The following is a 19712-nucleotide window of genomic DNA, read 5'->3' as shown; positions in this document are numbered from 1 at the left end:
AAGAATGGTATTACATTAACACATTAACTAAAGTGTCACGGAGGGCCAACCTGAATAAAGACTATACTCATCTATTATGTTACTGTATTACAGCACTAAAATAGCTCTTGTGTATATCCAAAAAAGCAACTTCATGATCTGCATCAACAAAGAACACATTGTTTATGAGACAGAGGAAGAGGTAACAAGATATTGTCACAGCAGAGTCATATAAAGAGTTTGTGCAGCCCTCAGTGGGATGTGTGTTCTCACAGCTACAGTATAAAACACATTTAGATCAGTATAACACTGAACATTCTCTAGCACAAAGCTAAAAAGTTGATGTTTTAGCACAGCAAATCTTGTTGCTTACCCTGTAAAAAAAAAAGTGGAAGGCTATAGGACCCAGTTAGTGTCTGGTTTTATCTTGACCACAAGTAGCTGTCAGTAATAGCTTCCGCTTAAAAGTTTATACTTGTTTCTTTCTTTTGCCGTAATGTTTGTTAACCACACTCCTCGCTTCTGCCTGGTGGTCTCATTAAACATCTGCTTAATGTGACTATATTCATTGCTGGCCTCACAAGATGGAGCAGAGGGAAGTTCTACAGCTTTATCTTGATAATTACCAAAAGAAGAAAGAAAGGTCGGATGAGTTTGCCAATGATTTCATGGTAAGTCTGTTTTTCAATTCAAACTACTGTTATTGGTAAGATTAGTCTTTATTTCCTATATAGTACATAACTTACTTTTTTGTTTAAGTATACCTGATACTCTGTTAATAATTGGAAGTGAATATTTTAACAATGAATTGATATTTAGTCACATTTACTATGTTTGCAATTGCATATGGAGAAAACACTCAATATCTGTGCTGTACGAGAAAGCTGTAAGCCAGGAAGTATGTGGTATGTGAACTAACATTGAAGAAAAGTTAGAGGAGACAACATAAGAATCTAAAGAACAGTTGATTCATACATCAGGTTCTATATATCGTACAGACACTTGTCAAACAGGCCTGTTAGTCGACTTTATCATTTATCTAGTACATTCTAGAATCTGAATGGTTACTATGGGGAATATCTCCACCTTTCCTTTTTACAAGGTTTAGTAAAGCTACTTAGGGGTATATTTACTAAACTGCAGGTATGAAAAAGTGGAGATGTTTCCTATAGCAACCAATCAGATTCTAGTTATCATTTATTTAGTGCATTTTACAAAATGACAGCTAGAATCTGATTGGTTGCTATAGGCAACATCTCCACTTTTTCAAACCCGCAGTTTAGTAAATCTAGCCTAGAGTAATTTAAATCTGTACTGTGTTTACTGGAGTAATTTGATATGTAAAAGTCCATTTATGTGATGCCACACAATGTACGTGGCATCACATACAGCACTGGTGCCCCTAGTTCAGTGATGGGCAACCTGATACATTTCGGGGGATACATGGTGCAGACTCCTAACCTTCAAAAGGTCCGCACATATCCTTAATCTCAGTAATAAGCTAAAATAATGCATTTAATCAAAGAAAGAGATACCTATCTCATCATCATCATCATCAACATCATCAACATTTATTTATATAGCGCCAGCAAATTCCGTAGCACTTTACAATTACCTATCTGTAATAATATATTAGCAGGGATTTTAAACAAGTGTTACAAACTCTAACAAACAAATCTGGTAAAAAAAAAAAAAGCTAGAAGCAGCTGGGGCCCTAGGGCCCCTGTTGCCCACCGCTTGCCTACATGTTCCGCTCAGCACATTTCATGGTGCTCGTTAACCCTCTGCTCTTGGGAGACACCTCTGTATACTAATTTGCCTACGTTTGAGTGGAGATGTAAAAATATGAAAGGCCCACTGTGCAACCCTTTTTCCCTTTTATAACCTTTACTTTCATTTAAACTTTTCAGCTTTACTCCTAAACTGCTGCTCATTTTTTTTTGTCTTGTTAATGGCTTCAAGTCATAATGAAAGTCTGAAGGCATCGGGAACAATCCTATAAAATAGAAAAGTGGTTCCTGTCCCAAACAACTTATAGTCTAATTAAATGGATGGGTAAAGTGTGTCATAAATCATATTAAAAAAAAGATTTACTGTTTACATGTAAGTAAAACAATACACCTTTTAAAGAGTTATACTATTTGAAAATGAACCTCAGCTCTTCTATAGGAAAAGATGCATTTATAATGAGAAAAAATATTGTTAGAAAAACGTATCTAATAATTACGTATATAATAATTAAAATTTTGTTTCTCTTGTTTTGTATTCAGAAGATCTGTGTGTCTTTAGCAGTTAGTTGAGTTTATGAGACCAAGGGGTAAATGTATTAATATGCGGGTTCTTCAACACCCGCGTGTTCAGCCGATTAAATTTCAAGCGGCGCTGCATTGTAAAGGGTTAACTTCCCTTTACAATGCAGCGCTGCTTGAAATTTAATCGCGGAAGAGGCTGAACGCGCGGGTGTTGAAGAACCCGCATATTGATACATTTACCCCCAAGTGGCATTAACATCTGTGCTTAAGTATCTATAAAATATACAATTAATATTTTCACATACAGATGAGTATGTGAGATTTTGAAGTGCGGAGTATCCTCAATCTCCTTATACACAATGACCTGTATGTGTGTGTGGCAGGTATATTTTACCTTGAATTTACTCTTCTATTAACGCCATAAAGTGTATGTCAACCAAATTAGAACCAGCGGCCCTTGATATGCTGATTTTAAAAACTGTGTAAAATCAAATGTTGTAAGCAAAATTTTAAATACATTACGCATACATACATTTTTTATTTTTCATTAACTCTGGTTATCATTGAATATATAAAGCAAATCTTTATAGAGAATGTTTTTTTAAAGGTTCTGACCTCAAGTACTGATATTAATATCACTTGTACTTCAGCAGTTTGCTCCTTGCAGCAGCATCCGTGGGGTTAAGCGAGGAGATCAGTTTTTCCCATGACATCAATATAAAGCTGTGTACAGATATATTCACTCCCTTGCTCCGATGTCAGATGACATTAATCAGGGCACAAACCCAAACATGAAGAAAACATTATGCTCAGAAGAATAGCTAGTGAGCAGATTTGTTTTCTCACTTTGATGATACATAAGAAGAATGGCAGATTGATAAAACATTCAGGGCTAGATTTACTAACCTGCGGGTTTGAAAAAGTGGGGATGTTGCCTATAGCAACCAATCAGAATCTAGCTTTCATTTATTTATTACCTTCTACAAAATGACAGCTAGAATCTGATTGGTTGCTATAGGCAACATCCCCACTTTTTCAAACCCGCAGCTTAGTAAATCTAGCTCTTGCAGTTTGCTACTTATAAAGCCTATTTTTAAAAACGTTTTTATTTATAACAGCAGGCAGTAACAATACAGGTGACTAAGATTGACAACAAATACAAGGAACGTTTTTTGTGGGTGTATACAATAAATTACAATGCAGTCACCTATTTTTGTAATGCACATTACTTAGCATTACCATTATCTATATTATTATACTGACACGGCCGGCTTCTGATGAAATGTTGCCCTGGGCAAAAATAAGGATGTGCCCCTTATCCAATAAGGCAATGTTATAGCATTGCAGCAATTTAAGTTCTAAATAAAAACTCTGTATTATATTTTTCCTGAGTTGAATTTACAGCATTGATGCTGTTAAGCTGACATCAAAAGTGGGAACATATGATGTTGTAACTGTTTTATTTTAGCTGACACCCAAAACAAAGCATGTGGTGAATTTTATGACCTGGGAAAATTTCATGACACAAGGAGTGTCCCAAATGTAGGGTGCATAAGCATAAGTTTGAACTGCTACACAATTTATAACAGCAATCATAACATTATCCAAAGCAGCCTCTTATAAAAGTATAGTTTCTATAAAAAAAAAAAACTTGTATTAAAAGTAGGGAGTAAAGGCATTATTGTCGTTTGTATGCTAACCTCACATTTCTATGACCTATTCTATTTGTTGTGACAATTGTCCTGTTCTTTGTAATAGTGAATTATCATTTTTAATCCCTACTACTGTCTTTTTTTAAATTGATAGCGCCTTCCTCCCTTCATTCCTGCACTTGTTGTAGATCCCTTATTTCAGCTGATCTGATTGGCTGGCTGCTTTACCAATGCAAAAGATTCTGCTTTTACAGTTCACAGTGGAAAGAACAGCACTATATTTGCACCTCTGCTAAAAGGCCTTTGCAATCGCAAAATACTTATTGCGCAAAATTTTACTGGAACTTCCTTTGTCTCTAGTTTACAATTTATGTTAAGTCTAGGGTTAGGACTAATTATTAAGAGTAGAAATTGCATTAGAATTAGCGTAGAAATTAAGGTTAATAAAAACTTTGTTCAGATTTTGATTAAAAGAATTTAAGTTTGCAACCTAATGTCATGTGTCCTCATTTTTTTGTCAGTGCCAGTTCACACCTATACTCTAGATTGTAGTTTAGAATAGAGGTTGGCGTACTTTAATCTGAACAATTATCTATTTTTTTATATTTATTGAACATCAGAGATTATTGACTTTTCCAAATGAGGGTTTTGTTTATATTTCTTTGAAAACGAAAGGTAGAGATAATCACCTTTTTTATTATAGGCTCTGCAAGGGCTCATTTTCAGTATGGTCATGTGTAGTTAACGATCCAGCTCCTGCTTACAAAAGTATTCATAGAACCATTCAAAAGTTAGTTTTTAAATTTAAGTATTCCTGATATTACTTTGCACACATCTAATTGGGTTCCAGTTCACGACAAGTTATATGTATGTAAAAGGAATTGAAAGATAATAGGAAATTGTTTATTCTGATGATTTTTTTCCTTTCTTCTAATTTAAGAGGTAACCTGCCAAAATAACGGTTAAATTGCCTACTCTAGTATGAATCGCTGCAAACACAGCAATTTATTAATTTAGCTCAAATTATTGACTGAGCTCATAGGAAAGACATTTTTATACTTTTCTGAATAAATATATCTGTCAATCACTGAGGTAGGTATAATCTTTTTTAATAATCATTTTAGGGTATAGTAAATTATTGTATAGCAGTTTGATAACGTTGCAATATAGAAGTCTGGCAATGGTTCCATATGAGCACATCTGTGGCACAATTTAATAATTTAAACTTACACTAAAATACATTTCAAGGAACACAGACATTTTAACAGTGATTCCCATTTAAAACAAGGGTATTTTTATTTTTTTGCATAGCTACTGATTGTTTCCACATTCAACACCAAAAAATCCCTGTTGTTTTTGAGTATCATGTGATTTCAGACTGGTCAGAAATTGTTTGTTTATTAGGTAATGGTTGATTGAATTCACAGTATTAACACTTCTGTATTCAATTGTTATGTGTGTATTGTCGCAAACCAATAACGATTGTCGAACCTTGATTTGTGTTTCCAAAGCACAAAGATTTATTCTCAAAAAGTAGCAGAATAATTCAAGCGAAATAATAATAAGTACAGCCGTTACTCATCGCAGGCGCTCTGGATCCAGTGTGCAGTCATTCAATCCTGAAGTCTGGGGACAAGATGTCTGAACACTAGATGTGAAGCTGCTGCTTATATGCACACAGAAATACAGTAATACAATGAAGATGGTATAGCTTGCTTCTATTGGTCCAGGTTTCAGGAAGGTCCAAGGGGTTGTCAATCATTGGCTAGTTCATCCTAAGGAATCCAAAGGAGGGGGTCATCTCTCCAGGGGGTATGCTCTGCTCTTCCCGACAAGATTCCTTAGTCTTAAGTAGTTCATAATTCCCTACCATTCATAACTTGTGTATGCACTCTGCGATTCCTTCGCAGAGTGAACCAAACAGTAGCAAATGTTAAGAGGTTTATTATGATACCACACATGATATGATTCCTTCAACCTGTTCCATATATTTCACTAATGTGCATATAACTTATATTATAACACATAAATACTACTATATTTCGACATAACTGACTATGTGTTGCAACTACCATTAATGTGTACTATTTTACAAGTATGCGTGTTTGTGCGAATGTATGGTAAAAGACCAATTACTGTTGTTGCCACGTGTTGTAGCAGCGTGCCCTTCCACGCGTGCCCTTTTACGCCGTAGCGTACCGTACGCATCTTTTCAGACAAAGACAACAAAGTTTGCTCGATTTTAATTGAAATGACTTTATCCAATTTGCTGACTTCGACACAATGTATAGCTGTGCTGTCCAATTTTGTTATGGGAAAGTTGTCACAAATGCATGTTTGCAGGCTGGGATTTATTACAAAATTATTTTATACAAAATAGTTTATGGAGCCTTTTAGGGAATCGGACGGTCACAATAAAATCTTGCAGGCACAACTTTGTCTAGCTGGATATTTGTCAGTTGTGTATGAACAGCTTTTATGCTGTATATCTGTGGATCCCTTCTGTTCCAAAAAATAAACTTTGCAGCCCTTGCTGATAAACCATACAATATAGGTTATGGCGGAAGAATTTTGTGTTGGTGTCCTACATTAAGCTTTTTAGTTACATATCTTTTTGTGTCACAAAAGTTTAGGTTTTTTTAATCACAAAAATTCTGCTGAAATGTTCCATAAACAATTGTGTCAATACCACTGTTTTACTCATAATAGCCTGGAGATACACAGAAGTACTGAAAGGTCTACTATTAAAGACACTGACCGTGAGAATGTATTCCAGTATCACTATGCAATACAGAGATTATTTAGTGACTAATATGCAATAAAAGGTGCATTCTAAGGGTCACTATGCAATAAAGGGTGCACCCGTTCTGGTTATTATACGATACAATGCAGTGCCCAGCCTTCTGAAAACGTTACAATCTAGGACCTATTGGTAAGCTATACAATGCAGAACCCAGTGCAGACCCTATTCTGATGGCCACTAGAGTGTAAATATCCAGAATCTTGATACCTGTTTATACAGTAGTAGCACTACAGACTCTTATCAGGCCTGCTATTAAATATGGTACAGGGACCTAATTAAATGATCATCACTACATGGTCTCCTCGTCTCAGTTTGATCTGTCCTGAAACATAATCATTGTATTGCACATGCGCAGAAAGTAAAAGCGCTGTCAGGTTGGGCACGAAGGATGAGTGAGATCCTTCTGTCTCAACTGGTATTGGCTAGACTTCACCCAGAGGCACGGAGTCTAACAGAACGGAAGGTATTCACCAAAGATCCCTGCAAGGAGCTTTGGGCTTAGCGGCTTCCACCCTGCAGGTTGCGGCCCCCTAGGGAAGTTCCCAGTGAGACAGAACAGAGAGATAATTTTGAGAGGCAACTTGACACAGAGGAATAGGACCCAATGAAGGGTAGGTACATGAGTCTCTAGTAGAACACTGGAGAGGAGGAGATGATGACCCCGGACAGGGCAATTCACGGAGAGGTAGCAGGCAGAGGTCAGCGGTACCCAGGATATGCAGCAGGCGTTGAACCACAGCTATTACCACTTCGGAGTGGAATGGATCAGCGGAGGTCAGCGGTGTGTGCAGGATAGGTAGCAGGCGTTGAACCACAGCTATTACCACTTTGGAGTGGAACGGATCAGCGGAGGTCAGCGGTGTGTGCAGGATAGGTAGCAGGCGTTGATCACAGCGATTACCATTGACGAGTGGAACAGGTAAGCAGAGATCAGCGGTACACAGGATATGTAGCAGACAATGAACCACAGCTATTCCCACTAGGAGGTGAAACGGATCAGCGGAGATCAGCGGTACATGCAGAATTGGTAGCGGGCGTTGATCATAACGATTAACACTAACGAGTGGATCGCGTAAGCAGAGATCAGCGGTATAGAGGATGTGCAGCAGACGGTGAACCACAGCTATTACCACTTGGAGGTGGAATGGATCAGCGGAGGTCAGCATTGCTTGCGGTATAGGTAGCGGGCGTTGATCACAGTGATTACCACTAACGAGTGGAACAGGTAGGCAGAGATCAGCGGGACCCACAGGATATGCAGCAGATGGTGAACCACAGCTATTACCACTTGGAGGTGGAACGGATCAGCGGAGGCCAGCGGTGCATACAGGATAGGTAGCGGGCATAGAACACAACGGGGAGAAGGGAGCTGCTTCAGGCCAGGTGAAGACTCAAAGAACCCGCACTGAAAGGTGAGAGGAGGAGCCTTATAAAAGAGTACTGACCGATGGCCAGATAGGCCAGGTAACACAGGTGGGGCAGTTGCACAAACGCAGACTGCTGCTGTCAGGACAGCATGCACTATGGGTAGAATTAAGATGAGGGCAGATGTGCCGATCCTCGAGTGGAGATACCCGGAGACCGGTGTGTGACAATCGCATTTTGCACTTACGAATCAGACTTATGTTTGACACTACATGACCCCAATAAAAGCTTTCTTCCTTGAGTCAAATATATTTTATTAGGGTCCATCATCCTTGGCTTCAAAGGCAAGTCCTCTGCCTTTAATTGTCAATATGAGCCTGGCTCAATAGAAATCCTCAATCAGTGATTTGTTTTGTAGAAGCCAGTCTCCCGAAGCATCAGGTTTATTGTGATTAGCGAAAATAGATTCCTGTAAAATGGTTTATTGCATTTTGACTCCCAGAAAAACGTAGAAACATCTGTGCTATAGGTGATTAAATAACATGATATAAAACCGAAGCAAATATGTAACTGTGACCCAAAATAAGTGTTTAAGTGTAAGTGGGAATCATTTTTTCTCTCAATAGGTAAGCTCAAGGTGTGAATACAGGTGTCTGAAATTCAGTTATAAAGAGAGGCTTTTGTTCTGCATTTCTTCAACACCCAAGCACTTGCACTTGCATCACATTGTTAGGGCATTGTAATTAGTGTTTTTTTCCAAAACAGGATGTATATACAATGTTTGCTAGATTTACTGTATTTAGTATTTGTAGAGCATGTACTTACCTAGGATATGAATATTTTGGCAAAGATGAAAACCTCTTTTCAAAATCCTTCCCCCCCCCCCCCCCCCGCTCTCAGCAAGATGATTTATTACCCGATAGGTTCCTCTTTGTTATAAAACATGAAGCTATATTATTGTCCTGTAGTTTTTGTTTCAAAACAGGACTTTTAAAAGTATGGTAAAGTATTGACCATAAATATTATGTCAAGGGGATTTTTATGTTAAAAATTACCACTTCCTTTAACCTGGGTGTACCATATACACAGAACATATTTTAGAAGCCATAAGAGTACAATGTAATAAACTATTAATGTGGAAACATGGCTTTATGAAACATTTGTACTCATTTAGATGAACACAATTTTATATTCATATCCCCATATGCTCAATTGATGTGTAGAGAATATTGAAAGTATAGAAAATATCAGTGGTACTGTGTCTAATGTGCCAGGAACTCAGTGATTACACCACCAGCAACATGCAAATAATATGATCACCGGGTTCCAGGGTACTGAGATGCATGATCACTAAAGGCCCTTGTGTGTCACTAGCCTTAGTACAGAAATGATTAATTTAAATTGTTCTTTTTCATCCAACAAACATCAGAAAGAGTAATGCAGTTATTACAGATGATGTTTTTGTTAAATAAGTAATATGATCCAATTGTAAAGCGCTATGAAACTTGCTGGAAATATATTAATAAATGTTGATGATCATGATGATTAAAAATAATGGGATATCTCAACAGAATATGGGGGCAAATACTATGTGTACATCTACCATACTATATGCAGTTAATGTTTCACCCAGTATGCTAAAAAGTGTTATAGTTGCATTTGTAGTGACAGAGGGGCCTATTTTTTTTTTTAAAAGATCTTTAAGCCTTAAATCTGATAACCGCATTTTTAAGTATGGCAGTTATTTACCAACAGGACCAATATCTGCTGTGGTCCCACTATTCTCGGACACAAAAGCAGTACTCATGGGTTTCTATGTAGTGCAATTTTGCGTGATTTAACAAGTTTAAAAATCAAAGAGTTTCTGAACTTGTGTCCGCTGGTTAATGCCATCTGAAGATGACGTTAGCTACTGAATCCTATGGGGAGAGCATTGTGGTAGAGGGATCTTCGGGTCCCTCACCGAAGCTTACCTGTTCTCCCCTCCAGTCACTATCGCAAGTATGTCTATGCGAATGCATGATCTTAGGTCACAGCAACTTTGTCATCATGACTGGAGAGGAGAGCCAGAGAACGGGACTTTTAAGGTAAGTGAAATCATTGCTGGGACAGCCTCCTATCGGATGCACTTGCCTAGGATGATTTTTTAATAAATGGTTGCTAAAAACACTACTCAATAAAACTGCAGAAACTAAACTTCAGAAACTCTTAAAAGTTCAAATTAATTGTTAATAAAAGATAAAATGTAAAGTAACTTTGCTATAGGGGAATAGGATGTTGACGCTTCTCGTTTGCACAGTGTCTCATTGGTCTCTCAAAAATGAACCATAGTAGTCCCCCATCATTGCAGGGTCCCAGTGTCCTTGGTAGCGATGCTCCATTGTCAGAATGTCTTGGTGAAAACATTCCCCCTGTTCATAACTTACACTACCCAGGATGCCAGGGCAAAGACTAGATCGGAATGTGAAAAGTGAATTTTAAGTGACATTCTACAACCCATATTCTTGTAGTTGTCTCATATTTCATTCACGGTGGACACATAGTTTTCTCTTCCCTAAGACTCCATGCACAGCAGTCTTTAATGGAAGACCAATCAGCAGACTCAATTTTATCATCAATTCAGCGTTAAATAATTAATCCAAAAGCGGCTTCCTTATTTGGGGGACTACAAATATGCCTTCTGTAAGATTTGCTTTTCTTAACTTCAGAAATGGTACCTTCAGATAACTAAAAGCCTGGCTTTCTCTATCAGAGCTTTCACAAAATTCTTCATTAGACCAAACTTACTGGGAAGTGGACATAAAATGATTTAATAAAGCTCAACCAATGGAGTGTACTTGACATTTTCCAGCAACATAGGTTTCTCTCTCCACTTCTTTGTGATATAGTGAATTCTAGTGTCTCTGCTGTCCCATAAGCACAGACAACAGCAGTACTTTGTGAATCCACCTTGCAAACCTAACAGCAGTGCAACTACCTTTAATTCACAACAAAGATTCCATCCAACAACACAGCCATACTTTCATATGTATCTTTCATGTCCACTGCATAGGCCAGAGGCACTGAAGGGAGTTTGTTCCTATTATGGAGTAACAGTTTTTTCAGACTACTCTTCGAGGGATCAATAAACAGTCGCCACTCACTAGCATTGTTCTGAGCACCAAACTCAATCATTAAATCGTTAACATCAATACACGCACACATTGATGAAGGGAGTCTTTCCAAGCAGTTACAGTGATTAAATACTTTTCGAATTTAAATTTTTCAAAATATCTCAAAAGCCTTATGTTATATCAAATTTCCGAAGGTATATTTGGATTCTACACACAAAATGACATAATAATTGATATATATCATGTCAGATGCAAAAAGACTGTTGAGTGCTGAAATCATCTGTCATCATTGCGATGACAGAAGATAATTAATGGGGCAAAACCCATTAATTAATAAATATGCCCCAGAGAGAGATGTTGTAGGGTTTGCTAAATGTTCATATTTAAATTAACCAAGAGTAGAGCAACTTTGTTAGTGTTCCTATTTGGTAGTAGAGCTTGCATATAGCACAAGTACTAATTTTGTTTTTTTTACTTATTTTTTCTAAAGAGCAATCCATGCACTTAAAGTACACACAGTAAATGTAAATAATTTGTTTATATATGTGAAAGTTTAAAGAAATACCATTTTCTCTTACTTCAATGACTTATTTGATGTATAATTGAGAGTTAAACAAATATTGTAACATTCACATTAAAGTAATAATAATTTAATGAGCTTAAATGTCAGTTAGGACAAGGAAGGATTAGATATGACTTTGATTAAACTTAAAGGAGATGTGCCCTTTGTTAAAGCACAGAGGGCAACACTGACTATGGGCCTTATGTAGAGTTGCACGCAATATATGCTAACAAGGTAAGTGTGAATTGTTCCCGTCCTTTACTCAGTATTTTGAGTCACACGTATCTTACGATATGTCTAACTCAGAATAGTAAATATGTCTCATAATCAGCAGCACAGATTTTACACCAGGGGAAAAGCAGCTGCAAAAGATACGCCGAGATGTACGCAGGGGCGGATCTAGAAAAGTACTGTACCCGGGGGGATTTAGGGGGGTGATTTAGGGGGGGTGATCTAGGCCCCGCCCCTTTCTAAAATCTTAGGCTGCCGACGGCTGCACACTATGTGCAGGTCCGTCCAGCCGTGACAGGCAGGGACAGTGTGCTGCCCGGCTGCTCTGATTGTGTTTTAAACACATTTAGAGCAGCCGGGCAGAACACTGTCCCTGCCTGTCACGGCTGGACGGACCTGCACATAGTGTGCAGCCGTCGGCAGCAAGTGTCTGCTAGGGGGGGCGATCGCCCCCCCCTGGATCAGCCACTGGATGTATGGCTCCGTCCTCCTCAGTATAGTAAGTAAGGAGGGTTAACATACCCTTACTGTTCTATGCTTACACCTACCGAACCCACTGCATCTCTTGTTCCACCTCTCTAAGCATAGTGAGGCGCAAGAGAGAGAGACGTCTAGGTCTGAGGGCAGACTGAGATGTAAATTTTTCTGCTGCACATGACTTGCATCTGACACTATATAACCCCCTATATCATCAAGGACAAACTGCGTACATCACACAGAAACCAACAATCCTGATTCCAGGAAAAGTCACAATTTCTGACACTCGAAAGGGGTGTTAACAGCCTGGAAAGCAGCAGGTATGGACATGATATGGCTTTGAAACATCAAGTATGAGCACGGTTTTTGTGCAGATCACAGTGTCCTATTTTGTCCCAAATTTGCAATTGGAGATGTTGATACGTATCAGGCAAAATTATGCAAATTGTTGTTTGGCATAGAAATGTGCACACAACAAAATTCAGCTATACTAAAGCACAAGTAGATGCAGTATTCTGTTTTCTATATAGGATCATATATGCCCATTTCTTTTACTGAACATTTCTAAGGACAACTGTATTTAATTTTGTTTTGTATATGTTTAAAAAAGAAAAAATCAAAAGAGCCTTGTCCCATGATCAACTACACCTTGTTAAGGGCAGTTTCACAACCTCATGGTTTAATACTGCTAAAATTCAGGCATCATAGACTTTGATTTCACGACTATAATTTACAAACAGAAAACAGCATTGACACCCATAGTGACAGATAACAAATCATCTGCAAAAAGTCAGATTGTGATTGTATGTAGAGTTGCATATAACTGCTAATGGACTGTTGTACCACTTGTGGCTCTATTGAATTGTATTGCACAAAATAACTTATACAGAAAAAAAAAATATATTATTGCAATGTAACAAATTAAATGGTTTGCTTTTAACTAACTTACCGCAATGGTCATTTACAAACCTACAAACCACAAAAGTAGAACACTGCAGCACAAATGCTATTTTGCAACTTCATGTAACTAGTTTTGCACAACTGCTGGTTTGTGGGGAAACTCACAGATTTGCACGATAAGAATGGAGGCATCTGCTGGACGTCAATCAGTTGCATGGCTGATAGGAAGAGCTGGGTGGATTGGGGGCTTTCCTTGCAGAGTATGGATTATGGATATAAGTGCACATGCTTTTGCAACCATATGCACAAACAGAATTAAGTTTTGTGGGACAGTGTTATGTAAATGAAATAAAGGGTTGAAGGGGGCACAATGGCATTCCCTGCTTTGCAGGAGAGGACACAGCCATTCAGAGGTGGAACTACCATTGGTGCAGCAGATGCAGTTCAACCAGGGGCCCATGGAAATAATGGGGCCCACTGCATGGCAGATGCAGAGGGTAGGGGGGCTCAGGTCCCTAATCCCTACCTACCTGCACTGGGGGCACAGCTCACTAGTTCTGCCTCTGCAGCCATTGTACCCCGCAAAAGGACTTGAATTTTCGGTTATGTCCTATACTTTCATTGGGGTGCATTTAAAGTCTTCCAGGTGCTAAATGTAAATTCATTTTAGGCACTTTTATAAAAGCCTTTAAAAATACAAGAGTGACACATATAATAAAGGCAGCCTCAGGGTTTCCTTACTCTCATGATTAATTTAACATATTACATTAATGAGGATATTATTATTTTCTAAGTTTTAATCCAAAGTCACTGGTGACATAAACTTGAATGCTAATATTTTGATGCTCAATTTATGCCATGTACATGCCACAGGGCAAATATTGATAAAAAATTTGAAAGGGATGTATACCATTGAATCCAGCCATCCAGGGATCATATGGTCTAGATATCAGTTCTAGGATGAAATTAAAGGAGATATTTCTGCCTTGCAGTGGTACATTAGGTGATGAGTGTTGTAGTTATCCAAACGTGGCGTTGTTGTGTGAGAAATTCTGTCTACCATGTTCAAATTTCTACTGGTTATGATAGCGGGTCAATACCTTCATAGGGCAGTTCATGAACATTTTCTTTATTTATATTCTTTCTCAATTCTTCTTCTTGGGTAATTTTTTTTAGATCAAAATATTGCTTTGATAGCCGGCTATTCCTTGGTAATATGTTTTAAAAACTATTAAATGAGAAAAGAATTCAGGCACCTACAAAAAATGTGACAACCACTCCTCTCAACCTCAGTCCCAAGAAACCAAAATTGCTTCCATAGCTTGCAATACTAGGCTCAGAATGCCCAGAATCTTTGTGACAGTTAAACCACTGTTTTAAACAGTAGCTAACAAGATGTGGGGCCTGATTCATTAAGGATCTTAACTTGAGAAACTTCTTATTTCAGTCTTCTGGACAAAACCATGTTACAATGCAAGGGGTGCAAATTAGTATTTTGTTTTGCACATAAGTTAAATACTGACTGTTTTTTCATGTAGCACACAAATACTTGATAGCTTATTTGTACACTGAAATTTAAAGTTGATATTTGTGTGCTACATGATAAAACAGTCAGTATTTAACTTATGTGCAAAACAAAATACTAATTTGCACCCCTTGCATTGTAACATGGTTTTGTCCAGGGGACTGAAATAAGAAGCTTCTCAAGTAAAGATCCTTAATGAATCAGGCCCGTAGTACCAATTAAATGTACACTTCCCTAGTGTTACAGTGCTGCAGAGAATGGTATATATCACTGGTTTCTCACAACCAATCAAATACCACCTTTCATTACACTGAAAACTCTCAATCAGCATTTCATGCAAGGCTACAATGAGACCTATGGGGGGCCTGCAATGAGAGAGACACAGAGGGAGCAATAAGACAGACTGAAAGGGCTGCAATGAAAGCTGCATGGAGGGTGCAGTAAGGAGAGATGCACAGTGGGCCTAATGAGAGAGACATGGAGGGTGCAGCAATAAGAGAGGCACAGAGGGGGCAATAAGAAAGACATGAAGGGGGCAACAATGAGAGAGACATGAAGAGGCAGCAATGAGAGACACAGAGGAGGCACGGCAGGGCTGCAATGCGAGAGACATGGAAGAGGCTAGAAAGAGAGAGACATAGAGGAGGCTAGAATGAGAGTGACACAGAGGGGACTGCAATGAAAGAGACATGAAGGGACAGCAATGAGAGAGGCATGGAGGGGTAGCAATGAGGGAGACACGGAAGAGGCTAGAATGAGAGAGACACAGAAGGGGGTGCGATGAGAGAGACAAGGAGGGGGCAGCAATGAGAGATACACAGAGGAGGCTAGAATGAGAGAGACCCATTGGGGACAGCAATGAGAGAGACACAGAGGGGGAAGCAATGAGAGATGAACGGTGGGGACTGCAATGAGAGAGGAATGGCGGGGTTTGCAATTAAGGTGGCATGGCAGGGGTTGCAAAGAGAGAGGCACACAGGGCTGCAAAAATAGAGACACGCAGGGCTGCAAAGAGAGAGGCACACAGGGCTGCAATGAGAGAGGCATGCAGGGGTTGCATGCAATGAGAGAGGCATTGAAGAGGAATGAAAGAGGCATTGAAGGGGAATAAAAGAGGCATTGAAGGGGAATGAGAGAGGCATGCAGGGGCTGCATGCAATGAGAGAGGCATTGAAGGGGAATGAGAGAGGCATTGAAGGGGAATAAGAGAAACATGGATGGTAAAATGAGATATGAGTGTAACGATAACAATTTCTCTCTCTTGTGAATGATGACACTATGCCCTTAATTTTAGAAAATAGGGGCCCCCGACCCTAAGTGCCCTGGCCCCCTAAAGTCTTAATACAGCCCACATCCACCCTCCACTCCAGTTTCTGTTGCCTGTACCTGTTTAATGTATGTTTGCATCCGCATTCACTCACATGACCCTAATTTCACTGGAATAGGCACATACTTTTGCTAGTCTATTATTTGAAAACTCAGAATCTACCTTTTAATACTTCATCTTGATGCTAGAAAGAACCACAGCATGCACTGTTCAACTTCTCTTAAAACCTTTAGGTATTGCTAAACTATGTCTATTTAAACCTGTTTACACACCCTGGTGAGAGTTATTTCCATTTCCTGCACGGTAGGAAAATGTGAGATGTGTGTTTGTGTAATGCAACATTACATGTCCTCTATAAGCTAGCACATTATTAATGATGAATAAGTTGATACATAGACAAAATCAAGCAAATAAACATCTTTGTATTATAATTTTGACAATTGCACTCTATTTTATAATAATACATAGTAGTCTATTCTCATGCATGCTTTTGTAGATGTACTTTCATGACAACACTGTTTGCTAAACATTGGAACATCTCACTCTGATAACCAATAATTCCACTATCATAGCCCAATACTACTGCATGGATTTCCAGACCATGATTATCCTTAATACATTAAAAAAATGTCCTTGAAATATAGTCAAAAAATGCATTTATCAAATTTATTCAAATGCCATACAATACAGATGCTTTGAGCCCTCACGTGTTGAAAACAGCACTTACTCACTCTGTTTTCCTGCACATAACAATATTTTCTGGCCCATAGCGTGTATCAGAGATTGTTGTGCGTTGTGCAGGTATTTAGCATGTGTAAGCACCATGTTCCTTGGGCTATTATATGCAGATACATAAAAGTGACTAGCCTAAAGAAATGTAAGCATAATCTTGATATAAGTATTTACATCACATTTTCCAAATTAAAGGCTTCATACAAGTAACAGAAAAAGCATAATTTAATTTATCAATTTAATTAAATTAATTCTGGATATATTTGGGTCTAGTTGAGTCGTCTTATACACCCTTAACCCCTTTTCCATTTGACCTGCACAATATTAGTTGAAAATCCAAGTTGCTGACCATAATCTCTGATATCAACATACTTTCTGCCCAATATACAAGTAGCCAATAAAACATCATAGAAGATATATAATGTTGTTACTCTCACCTGCCAATACATTGCACCTCCATAATACTCATCTAAATGATCCATCTCTGCTACATAGCCAATAATGAATAAATATTGCTAAACATTGGAATGTCTCACTCTGATAACCAACAATTCCACCATCTTAGCCAAATCCTATGAGACAAAAATTAAAAGTTAAACGTAAACTAGCAATATGAACCAATAAAAATCCTGGTCCAGAAGGCTTACCCTCATATACCTACCAATGAAATGGGCAATCCAGACCATCTTGGCTTGCTAACATACTGACTTACCTCTACCTCCTCGATCAGCATGACACACCTGGCAGGATTATATGGACATCCCCAATCTATTACTTCCTGTAGCCATTCTTAGCGTGAATGACTACCTTGGAAACTTGAAAGGCCCAAATGCAAAACACTAATCTGAAACTTCTAAAAAGAGAACAAACCTGTGACAAGACTAATAGAATCCTTCCAACAAGGAAAAAGGCACGGGGCTTCAGAAGTCCACATTGAAGCTTCAGTCACCAATGCAATTTGTAATATTTAATTATGTGTTTATTATAAATTATTTTAATGTATCCAGCTAACTAAGATGAATACAAACTAACTAAAATCAATACAAAGATAATCCATATACACCATATTAATACAAATGTAACAAGTAGACAAAGGTGGAGATTACTCAAGAGCAGTGTTTCCCAATCCTAGTCCTCAAGTACCACTAACAGTGCATGTTTCCCATATATCTCCTTGCTGGAGCACAGGTGTAATCATTACTGGCTGACACATTCTGAAAGATCCACAGGTGGTATAATTATATCACTGGTCACCTGCACTGTTAGGGGTACTTGAAGACTAGGGTTGGGAAACACTGCTTTAGAGTCATGCTCACAAAGCCATTCTTCTGATTCGCTACTGCCACTCACTCAATCCAAACCTTAGTGTGAGTACCTAATGGACCAAGAGCCATTAAAAAAGACAACAGCTCTAAATGTGATTTAAAACAGGGCTCAAGTGCTCTGCATCATACTGTATTTTCCCACATCTACTGTGGCTGGAGCCAGAAGTCAAAACTCATTTAAGCGAAAACAGATCAAGGCATCAGGATTAAAGGGCCTGATTTATTAAGGATCTTAAATGAAGAGGTATCTTATTTCAGTCTCCTGGACAAAACCATGTTACATTGTAAGGGGTGCAAACTAGTTTTCTGTTTTGCACATAAGTTAAATACTGACTGTTTTTTCATGTAGCACACAAATACTTGATAGCTTATTTGTACACTGAAATTTAAAGTTGATATTTGTGTGCTACATGAAAAAACAGTCAGTATTTAACTTATGTGCAAAACAGAAAACTAGTTTGCACCCCTTGCAATGTAACATGGTTTTGTCCAGGAGACTGAAATAAGATACCTCTTCATTTAAGATCCTTAATGAATCAGGCCCAAAATTATTTACCCCTGACACATGCTCACCTCAACCCTACAATTAAGACATAAACATAACACCACCAAGTGCCTAAGATGCCAGGAAAAACAAATAAAAGAGGTGGACTGTTGATTAATTATTTTATTTATAAATGGAACATGGACAAAAAAGGTAATAAAGATTCTCAATAGAGCAATTAATTGTTTTAATGAAATTAAGTAGATTTTATAATTGCATTTCAGGCTGCTCTCCACCACAACAATAGAATATGTCCCAATTGATCAATAACGTGTACCCATTGTTACATGTTTCATGGAATAACCTCTTGGATAGACATGGGAACAAGTGTATCAGTTTGTGGGAGCTGCTATCAATCAATTTACATATATTTAGTATAGTTTCATATAGATAGATAGATAGAGAGAGATAGATAGATAGATAGATAGATAGATAGATAGATAGATAGATATAGATATACACTTACAATTATTCAAAGCAAATGAATATGCATGTATAATATATATGATATATTGTTTGATCTATTATATATAATGGAGCGCTGTGATCAGTATATCATTTGCAAGGTTGTTTTCAGCTCATGAATTACATGAACTATATTAAGATTATTTATTTAAAAAACACTCTAAGGTTCCTAAATGCTCTACTCTCTCATCTGGTGAAATGTAGCCTTAAGCATCCTACCCCAACTACTTTACATAGCAAAATGAACTGGCTGTTGTCATCCCAGCTCCAGGCAAAGACTAACAATAGATGCAAATTTACAAATATAGGGCCTGATTCAGAGTTAGATGTTTTCTCATTTGTGTATCTTTGCTTTCTTTTCACACTGGGGATGCTCAAATGGGACTGTTTGACACTTATGACTCCTTATGCCTGAAGAGGCGTGACGGGGAGGGAAGGGGTGCTCTAATGAAGGCAATGT

The 19712-nt window shown here is 38.1% G+C and overlaps 1 protein-coding gene across 1 annotated transcript in view; it reads left to right on the top strand.

Moving 5' to 3' along the window:
- The first annotated feature begins 232 nt into the window (after positions 1–232).
- The window catches only part of PTPN22 (protein tyrosine phosphatase non-receptor type 22), a 110537-nt gene continuing 91057 nt past the window's right edge, over positions 233–19712 (top strand). Inside the window, exon 1 of the mRNA XM_075196283.1 lies at positions 233–650. Coding sequence (XP_075052384.1) covers positions 564–650 — 87 coding nt within the window. The 5' untranslated portion in view covers positions 233–563. The remainder of the gene's footprint in view (positions 651–19712) is intronic.

This window comes from Mixophyes fleayi, chromosome 2 (assembly GCF_038048845.1).
Source record: "Mixophyes fleayi isolate aMixFle1 chromosome 2, aMixFle1.hap1, whole genome shotgun sequence".
In the NCBI taxonomy this organism is placed as follows: domain Eukaryota; kingdom Metazoa; phylum Chordata; class Amphibia; order Anura; family Limnodynastidae; genus Mixophyes; species Mixophyes fleayi.
This window is presented reverse-complemented; position numbering and strand designations above follow the sequence as displayed.